General features: G+C 42.2%; 1 protein-coding gene across 1 annotated transcript in view; it reads right to left on the bottom strand.

Moving 5' to 3' along the window:
* LOC111863722 overlaps positions 1 to 10,749 on the bottom strand; it is a 13,693-nt gene extending 2,944 nt beyond the window's left edge. Inside the window, exons 1-2 of the mRNA XM_023850294.2 lie at positions 9,995 to 10,749; positions 1,659 to 1,847 (exon numbers count right to left, since the gene is read on the bottom strand). Of these exons, the coding sequence (XP_023706062.1) occupies positions 1,659 to 1,847; positions 9,995 to 10,214 (409 nt within the window). The 5' untranslated portion in view covers positions 10,215 to 10,749. The remainder of the gene's footprint in view (positions 1 to 1,658; positions 1,848 to 9,994) is intronic.

The following is a 10,749-nucleotide window of genomic DNA, read 5'->3' as shown; positions in this document are numbered from 1 at the left end:
CACCAGTGAAAGAGCCAGCAAATCGTCTAGAGGGTGGCTTGAAAATTCACAAAATGGTCCATGTACCTAACAGTAACAATAAGAAGAATGGTGCCTGAGAAATTGTCGCGTGAATACTAAGCACAAGGTTAGAAAAGAAACAAGTATCATGTGTGCAGGCTGTGGTGTGGCTCTCTGCAAACTTTCATGTTTCAATGTTTATCACACGAAGAAAAACTAATAAAGAGGTATGGAAAGGCATTTATTGCATAAAATATTGTATTTTAATTAGTTCCTGAAAATTTCGTTTTTAAAAACCAATTTTTGTTGAAGTTGTTTAGGAAAAAGTAACTACATGCATTTTAGCGACATAAGGTTTAAAGGGCCTGCCAGGACAGGGGTGGGATTTAAATACCCTTTGCGCCAGTCAAAGAGTTAATAGCCATCATCAGGCAAATACATGGTTAACATATATACACCACTGAACTGCAGTACTAGCAAAATTGGATACAATATTATTAATTATATAAAACACGCTACAAATAAGTTCACGCCGTCGTCCCAATATAGCGAATTTATTTCCTTCGCTCACTTACACACTTTACAGGCATTTTCACTTGCAGTGTCACAATCACTGCTCACAATATTCGGCGAGACACTGGACTCTCTTCTCCGAAGGCTGGCCCGAGACTCTCTTCTCCGGAGGCTTGATCACGGCTGGCTTCTTAGCTGGCTCTTCCGAGACTGACTGTTTCTCGCTGAAGCTGGGCTATTTATAACCTTGCCCGCTGTTAGGCAACGAACCCTTTGTTATAACAGTGGAAACGTCACTTTGTTGGCTCCGCGTTTCCTACGCAATAACCCATTGTTATCGCGTTGTCTCTGTGGGAACCTTCGCGTATTCTCGTAACCGTGGAGATTCGATGTTTTCGGTACAATGGCTCACTGTTGGGGTTACAGTGCCGCTATTGTTACTTCCTATGTAACGGTCCATTCTAGCGTTTCCCTAGAAGTTACTCCTCTGGTTTGCCAACACGTTACAATACAATAAATCAGATTATATAAAACAGAAGTTATAGTATAAAACAAGAATAAAATTCTTAGATTTATGTTTTATATCATCGAATCAGTCATTGGTTTTGTAATTTCGTTGTGTTCCCATGGACAAATTGGAATATTCTATATTTTTGTGTATATAAAATTGTATAGGAGGCTCGTGACGTAGATGTAGTAAATTAATATTAATTGTTTAGTCAGTGCCTCATCTTACAAAGTATTGTCCGTTCTGTAGGGAATGTAAACGACTCATCTCAGTCTTTCTACTCTAAGAAATTGTGAGCTGTGCTTGTGGGAACATGATTAGCTGTCAAAAGGAAGGAATTTTGTCACACATTTAAGTTCAGCATTTCAACTGGAGAAAGTATGCTTCACTGAATCTACCGCATTTTGTTTCCTCTATGATGTGTGTGGCATTTGATGACATATACCAGAGAAAAGACAAAATATTATGCAATTAACTTTGATGTCAGAAGATAGTACTGAATGTTTCAGCTCTTCAAGCATGGACCATACCACCATTCATCCTGTGTCTGATAGGTTGAAGTTACATGGATTGTAAGGTGAAAATGACCCATAGGGTACCAGCAGTCCCAACCCAAAGACAGTCAGTGCACACTCACTTGCCAGAGAGTTCCACAAGTAGAGTCCCGGCACTCCGGTGGCTGTTCCAATGGGGGTGGTGGCTGTATTGACAACAGCAAACAGAGCAGAGAGACTAGCAAACAGCAGTGCACCTCCCAGACAAGCAATCGCAGCAACCCACAGCCCGTACAGGAGAAACTCACGGTCTGTTTGCATCAACTCTATCACTGCAATCAAATTCACATCCACATTTAATATTATCACCTCATCTCCTTCTACATCCCTACCAAAACTCTAACCACTTATTAATTCTCATATCCAAGTTACTTCTCCAGGCAAGCCATCCTTGTCCCTTGTAATGTAATTTCTGCGAGTTCATGTCTTTGGCACAAAAATGTTGAGAATCAGCAGCATTGCAGGAAAGCCATAGTAGTCTTGCAATCTCAAACAGAGGAAGACAACTGTCATGAATGTTGGTATGACATTGAATACCTCTATGTCTCGGTCATTTTTGTGAGTTCTTTCCACAAAGCGCACAACATGGGAGTGCTTCATCTATCCACATGTTGCATACACAAAACTACTGAATGGATTTTACTGAAATTCCGTTAGTAGATAAATGAGGGAATTCAATTTAGGTTGGGAATAGTCTGACACCTCGCCCTCAACTCTGCAAATCAAACTTCATCTGGCGGAAACTTGGTGCCTCACATAAAATAAACACACTGACTGACTGACTGGAGCCACACCTTTTCAGACTCGGTAAATATTTAATGAAATACAAACGCGAAATAATTGTTTTTTGCCTTGCTGTGTGATCACCTTTGCAATTTTACCGAAATAAATGAACATAAAATTCAGTCACACTGTATGATGTTTACATCTTTCTGCTGCCGTTAATTCTCTGTCATTCAAATGACCAAATGACGGCGAATAACTCAGTCACTTAATGACTTGGCTTCAAGATGACGACTGGGGAATCCGGGTTCGATTCCCAGCAAGGGCAGATTTTCTTTGTGCACCACTTTCGTACCGGCTTAGGCCGCACCAGAGCCCAAGCGTTTAGTTGCTGGCTTCCCACCACGACGGTCCGGGTTCATACCCAGGTCTGGTCAAGTGGGAATTGTGGTGGACAGAGTGGCGTTGGGGTAGGTTTTATCCGAGTACTTCGGTTTCTCCTACCAATCTTCATTCCACCAAATTCTCCATCATCATGAACACCCGGGGCAGGTAAATAGGCCAATCGGTTGCCGCCGTGCTGAGTAGACCCAACTGGACTCCACCCACCACTATGCAAAAAAAAAAAATAATTCGTGCCTGCTGTGTATCCCACCCAGCCTAATCCATTAGATAGATTCCATGACTTTTTTCGACAGGGAGTGAAGCTCATTGCTCACTCACATCCGCTCTCGCGTGCCTCGCCACGGCGTGGTGACTTCGCTGGCCATGATACACTTTGAGGTCGTCAGGTTCGCTGTGTATTACATCTGAGGAAGAGCCATTGGTTGCAATATTTGGGGGAAGTGTAGCGCTTCATTCCAACTACACGAAATATTTTTATTTGGTTATTTGACGCGTGAAATCTTTATTTTGGCAAGCAATACACGCTTCTTCAGTTGTGGACGACGCAGTTTCGAGTTCAGACGACATGTCGTTTGATGGAAACTTTCGACCACGGTTGATAAATACGAGTATATTGCATATAATTTCTAAAAGCATGACTGCTAGGTCCCGGTATAGCAACTGGCTACGTTCGGGCTGGGCGGCAGAGTAGTCAGAGTTCGAGTCCCGGTAGGATCAAGTACTTTCTACACTTCGTCCAGACTGGTTCTGGGGCCCGCCCAGCCTCCTATACAATGGGTACCGGGGGTAAAACGGCCGGAATGTGAAGCTGACTGAACTAGTACCAAGATCAAGAAAACGCACACATCCACATACCCCCTTCATGGTGTAGTGCTTATTTAGTGAAATAGTAATTTTAAATACGCACGAAATGAATTAGACATGTGATGGGACAAGAAAATACTGAAGGATAACTTTTGTCTGGTTAAAACGCAGTCGGAATTGTTAATTTTATGCGTCGCCGGAAGGTTGCTGACGTCATACTGTTAGTTTACAGCATAATCTTGTGGGCAGTTCAGTGTGGAATGCGAGTCAAAGTGAACGGCGCACAACGCAGCACTTTCATAGAATTTAACAGTAATCTATGGGGGAAACAGCTCAACAATTAATAATGTAGGAATTTTGTTAAGAGAATGGGCAGGCAGCGGAATTTTGTTAAGAGAATGGGCAGGCAGCTTGGTGCTTTCTGTAGGCCTGCATGGATGTGGCATACACGTATGGTTCTCTGCGTGTGCACAGATCTCCGGTTTATCCGCCCAATCTCTGTATTCAAAGAACAAGAAGTACTTGGAAAATCACATGACATCACCATTCAGCGCTTCGCATGTTGTAATGGAATCCGAAATATCAAACCTGAGCCATTTCTCTTATGTTCGCGTACTTGACACCTTGTTTGTATTTTAATATTAAGACTCCGCCTATGCTTAAGTCTCGTAAGTGGCCGGTCTCTTTGAGGATGTTCAGACAGTATTTTTTGCATTTACTTCCTTCCATCAACTCCGTCCGTCGTCCTTGAATGCAGATTGTAGCAGGACAAGATAAGAAAACTTATTTATAACATTCACTGTTTGTGTTTGAATAAATACAGCACATGTCGCTTTGCCAAATATTTGTAAAATTGCAACGCAACAACTTCCGAGAAACGTCGCCGGTTTCAAGCAGGAAACTGGTTTCCAGACTAGCAGGCGCACGCTGAGGAAACTTATGTTTGATTAGCTGCTCACCTCGTCTCAAGCGGGTGTGTTGGTTCGACTAAATGCGCGAATGTAATTTTGAATTTCGTGCACGTATCTTCTTCAATGTCAGATAATAATACTGATCCTGCCATAACATGGTGGTGGTTGAGCCGGCGTGAAAAAAGAGGACAACAATGAGGAAAACATTGGGATGTTTGTTTATTTTAATTAAGACCAATTTATTTTAAGTCACAGGCGATATGAAATCTTTACGCACAGTGCAGCAATTTTAGCAAGATATAAGACGCCTGATAATGGCGGAATACAGCCGAACCATGTACGTAATATGGAAGTAAGAGTGGCTGTATAACAAGTTGTATTTAAGACTATGTGAAATGAATGATATATTAATGTAACAGGGTGCTCTAATGAAATATTAAGAAAAGAAAACTTTGGTTGCATCCGTCCGTCAGTGAAAATTTAAACCGAGGTGCTTATTGTTGTTTCGAAAGAAATTAACCAGGATCCAGACTCCTTCGTCTCATGAGAAATTCTTTCCCAAGCCAAATCTGTTTTGTCCTGCCTATCATAGTCCTCGTGACATTTGTCATATATACCAGACACCTGCTCGATTAACTGCACAATAACCAAATTACCAGCTTCGTAAACCTTTCGTGCCATTCAAAGAAGCAAATTAATCCCAGAAGCACGTTATACATGGTAGAACAGCTTACACGAGGAAACCACGCGGCAACGAAACTGTAAGAAGACAGGCTTCCTCATTTTCCTGTGAGTTGAGCTGAGTTTCTCAAATCTTCTGCGAGATGCGTTGCGATTTTGTTGCCGTTTACTCAATTTGCGTTGCTCCATTCAGTTGCACGTGTGCAGCTCAGTCTGATAACAATTCTCGGAAATTGCGGTTGCCCGTTTCCTTGGTGTGCCCTCACGCTTACAGCTGTTCATACTTCCATTGCCACTAGTCGCTGTCCATTTATTTGTTATGCTTCATTTAATGACTATATCAGTAGAGCACCTGCCATTATCATCATCGTTATCACCAGATGGTTACACTAGCGCGAAGTGGAGCACAGGCGCTGACAGAAAAATGGAAGTAAACAGGAAAGTGTGACATTAGCAGCGCTGGAGCAGGAAGCGAAACAAGTGGAGCTTGTCATCCAGTTCCTCGTGTTCAGTGGCACGGACAAATGAGAGTGTTACAAAAAACTTTTCATGCAGGCGTCTTTCCGAATCGTACCATAAGCCCATACATGTTGACTGAGATACGCAAAAAGAGACATTCCCACTCGCCAACCCGAATTAAAGCAACAGAAGGGAGATCACAGAACTGCCTGTCACAGGGTACAGTCACCACACGCAGTCTATGGTGAGTCTCAAGGTGAAGTTGCGCCTGTGTCTTGGCGCGATGTCACGATGACGAAGAAGAGGCGATGGAGAAAAGGAGCTTGCGTAATTTAAACTCGGTCTGAATGGGGGTGATTAGTCCGTCTCACACCCCAACCGTCTTATCTGCAATACAGATTGCATTGAAGGCCCCTGCCGGGAAACTAATCTCGGTCGTCCAGCCCCGTAGCCAGTCTTTCTCCTGAGTTATATAACGATATGTGCACAGGTTATACAAACTACTGTGATAGGATGGTTGTAAATTATGAATAGGGGAAAAAATTTGAAAATGAATGCGATCTATTTGTAGGTACCATGCAAGCATTTGCCTGCAAAAGATTGAAAAGTGACAATCCGTTCACTGCCTTCACGAAGCCTCAACTCTCGAATACACTCCACATCGTCAAAGTCCATTTTAATATTATACTTCCGCCTATGCCTACTTCCGCAAATTATGTCTTCTGGTGAGTATTATTCTCTGTACTGTATGTATTTCTAGTTTTGTGCTACATGTCTCGCCCATCTCACACACTGGAATAAAGTACAAAATGTGTGTTTCAGCGTAGAGGGCCCTGAAATGTCGCTGACAACAGTCCGTTTGTGCTGATTCAGCACAGGAAACTAGGTTCCCAGAATGATTCACAGTCGGCCCTTCATTTTTATTCAATTTAACCCGAAAATAGAAGCTGTAATTTTTCACATGAGAGATTTTCGAAAGAGAATCGAACCCCATCTAATCAAAACAGCAGAGGACTGGACTTCAGTGCTGCCAGCTTCATACGGTAACATTATACCATCGTGACTGTGTCAGGAGACCTTGGCACAGTTTTGTCCGCTGCTGAGAACAACCGCCAGCAGCTGGTGGCCAAGAAGATTCGAATCGCCAGGATGAAGTTAAAACAGGACTGAACCTGCATAGCTTGTGGTTCAAGACTATCTAGCCAAGGCGAGAACTGCTTCATACCACCAGAATTAGGTGAATCTTTAATGTCCCATATCTTAGCGTAATTAACTAGTACAGTGTGCGGAAGCTGCACACAGGACAGCAAATCGACTGATTGTGCCCACAAGGTGCGTGACCGACATTTCGGAGGAACATATCGCCTACATCTTCATGGTCTAGAAGAAAGCCTAGTAAGAAACAACATGAAGCAGACGGTAAGCTGCTAGCCCTTAAACCCTGAAGACATGGGCGATATATTCTTCCGAAAAGTCGTTTTTTTCCCCCGAACAACGCTGCGTTATAAGTCCGTCATCACGGAATTCTTCTTTTAACAATTAGAGCTGAAGTGAGGAATTATCTACACGTTCCGACGGCCTTCGACCCCGACAGAAGTCCAAGCTCCGGCCAGATTGGTTTGTAAAGTTACGGACCCTGGGTCGGCTAGCGATTTGGAGGCACGGGACAGGAAGTGGAGCAGCTCAGGGTCACGGTCCAGTACGGGAGAAGCACGAACCGGAAATGGGTGCGTTCAGTGCAGCTGCAGTCCTTTGTTATTGTATAGCTTATGTTACGGAAAATATTGATTCCAGCTGCACTGGCCAAACAGAAGGCGCTGTGACGGCCTGGCGGGCAAGGACCGCAGAGTATGCCCGCGGGGTTTTTCTGTTCTCTCGACGACCCGGCTCAAGAAGTCGAGTTTGTGTCAACGATTCTTACACAATTCAATGCATACCCGTAGGTTCATTATCGTCACAATAAAATATCAATATCAATATTAATGTTATCCCCTCCTAGAATCCAAAACGGCCACATGCATCTGATGTCTTGGTAAGACGAAATAAATGACGCAGACTAATACAAAGACAGCAGCTTCCAAAATGTGGCAAAGTTCAAATACTTCGGAATGTAATTTAAAAATCAAAACTGAATTCATGACAAAATAAAAATGAGATTAAATTGGGAAATTAATTCTAATGTTCAGTTCGAAACGTTTTGTCTTCTCGCCTGCTATCTGAAAGAGTTGGGACTAAAATATGCAGAACCACAGTGGCCACTGGTTTTGTATTGATGTGGAATTTGTCTGTAACATTAAGGGAAGAAAGTAGATAGAGGGCACTTGAGAACAGGGCATTAAGGAGAACACGTGAACCTCAGAACCGGAGGATGAGAAACGTTGCATGTGAGCTTCATAACATGTGCTCTCCGCCAAATATTTATTAGGTTTATTATATAAAGGAGGATAAGACGGGCAAGACATGTAGCATGCGTGGAAGAGGTGAGAATTTCAGTCGCAGACACTGAAGGGAATTGAACAGTTGAGAAATCTATGATCAGATGTGAGCATAATATTAAAATTGATCTCAGAGAAACAGGGGGTGGACTGGGTTCATGTGGCTCATACACGCTCCACTGGGAAGCTCTCCATGAAGACAGTTGCAAATGAGATGGGTCGTTTCTAAACGCATTGCATAACGAAAGTATTTTGTTCTCCAGCCCTCAGAATGTTTACAGAATGTTTACACAGACGTTGACTTTCAAATGGACGCCGGCCAAATTATCCCTCCAATAGTATTGTATTTCAACGTCATATTGTGTATAGAATATTTTACTCAGTTTCAGTCTCACGATATATGTATAATTCTAAGGTAATTATACGGTCTCTACAGCTTATACAACTTATTTTTTTGACCGTTACAACACAAAAGTTGTTGTGTTGTGACGGTCAAATAAATAAGTTGTATATATTGTAACAGAGCAGGATGCATAAAATGAAAATTATACGGTCTCTACTACGACATATGTCGGCCACTATTTCTGGCCATCATCAGGCAGTATTTTATACCGTCCCTCTCAAATTTCTCTGATATACCCCACCTCCCTTGGCCAGTGTTTACAACTCGGGGAAGGTCGTATTTTTGTTCACAATGCAGGCCCTTAGTTGTACACTTAAATAAATATTGTAAATGTGTCCTAGCGTTCCGAAGGGCATCTGTTATTCGCAGTTTTGTATCAGCCCTGAAACTGTTTTTATAGAGTTACTTTGGTTTCAGTTAAATTAAAATAGATGAGATAAACTTCAACTAGTTAAAATTAGACCAATACTGGTAGAGTATTAATTATTCTTGTTGTTAATACTGCAGTTTTGTTATTTTAATTCTTATTTTGTTTTATTTAGACGTATAGTCCTGGGTCCTATGTAATTAACGATCGTTTCCTTGATGAGCATGGTAGCACCAGGTTCTCTTAGGGTACGTGCATTCCTACGTACTCTGTTTCCATATACTGTGCGGTCCTGTTTGCGTACTGATATGTTCGTGGTGCTTGCTCGTGTAGTACTCTTAGAATGATACATATATTGTTAAACTGAACGAAGAGAAAACCTCTCCAAGGTCATCATCCATAATGTTGCTTCGATCATGCTAGATGTATTAAGCCCTTCAGTCAATATGCAGTTGTTAAATAATCTTCAAACCGTTACTATAGGATTCTGACGATGGTGTATAACACACTGATATGTTGGGATTTTGGACTTTATCCATCGTCCTGGTTTTTAAGATAACAAATAAAAACACGACGTTTCGGAAACTGGATCTGTTTCCGTCCTCAGGTGAAGGAAAACACCTATACACACTGGACGATCCAGTGATTGAGGCTAGCTCTTTCTAAGGGACCCAACTGAATAGGTGTTTTCCTTCACCTGAGGACGGAAACAGATCCAGTTTCCGAAACGTCGTGTTTTTATTTGTTATCTTAAAAACCAGGACGATGGATAAAGTCCAAAATCCCAACATATCAGAATCTTCAAACCGTTTCGGGAATCAAATTGGAACTTCCTGATTTATGTGACACATGATGATACAAAAAGAGGCCAATCCATCACAATTTGCTGCTGACCCCCAAACTGCACAGAGCAGTTTCGCGACCGAGTCCCACACACTCTCCCCTTACACCTATAAGAAACTCTCTCAACCCTTATGTTAAATTGGCGGGACATGTAACATGCATGACGGAAGAAGACCACGTAATTACTAGGATAATATTAAAACAGATATTTGAAAACGGCACAGCAATACAGAGTCGGAACGGATACCCATACGTTGTTCATGATTTTCCTCATCCTCTCCAGGATTGTAAACTGCCTTTAAACGGATTATTTACTGCCTCCACAATAACTAGCGTCTGCAGTTGATGCCGCGTTTCTAAACAAAAGTGTTTGCACTTAACAACTCACCGTTGACGTCATATGTCCTCCAGCCATAGGCCACGTTTAACTCCTTCTTTCCATCGAACAATCCGAAGTGAATTCTTCCATCAGATTCCTCTGGGTTCGAGTCCCGACGTGCACGTGCCACAATCCAAAACTTGGTTCCCAGTGCAGCTACCAGCAGCGCTATGCCTAGGCAAGACCCGAAAAACGTCACAAAAATCATCCCCCGCTTAAATAAATTCATCTTCCAATATTCAGTTCCACTCAAATGTCACATAGTCGCTATGGCGACCTATACGGCCGTCTTGTGTGCTATCCCAGCATTAGAGTCTCCAGACATGAGCGTAACCATGACAACCAGAACTCTCCACGTCGACTGAACAACTGGCTGGATCTGAGTTAATGGTGAGAGGGCAGCTATAGTGAGCAACAAACATACAACACGGCAACAAAATGCCAAAAAAGACCACAAAACTGACGAAAGTTAATCAACATATAGCCATTGAACCCAACTATTATACCGCCTTAGTGTTCCAAATGGTTTCTTCCCTAGAGATTTACGTGCAAACGTTCCTTACAAAGTTTTAAGTCGCCTATAATAAATGTAGTCTCCGAAGAGGGGCAGCTATGTTTTGTGTAGATCTACATTTGATAAATTTAGAATTGTAACTTTTTCTTCCGTGATCTCTGTTAAAGTTTTCGTTTTCTATGTGATGCCTACGAAACATTCATTCGAAAAATGAAGCTTGAACGAATCAGTAGTCCCATTTCCGAATTGA

Source organism: Cryptotermes secundus, unplaced genomic scaffold, assembly GCF_002891405.2.
Source record: "Cryptotermes secundus unplaced genomic scaffold, Csec_1.0 scaffold520, whole genome shotgun sequence".
NCBI classification, from domain to species: Eukaryota; Metazoa; Arthropoda; class Insecta; order Blattodea; family Kalotermitidae; genus Cryptotermes; species Cryptotermes secundus.
This window is presented reverse-complemented; position numbering and strand designations above follow the sequence as displayed.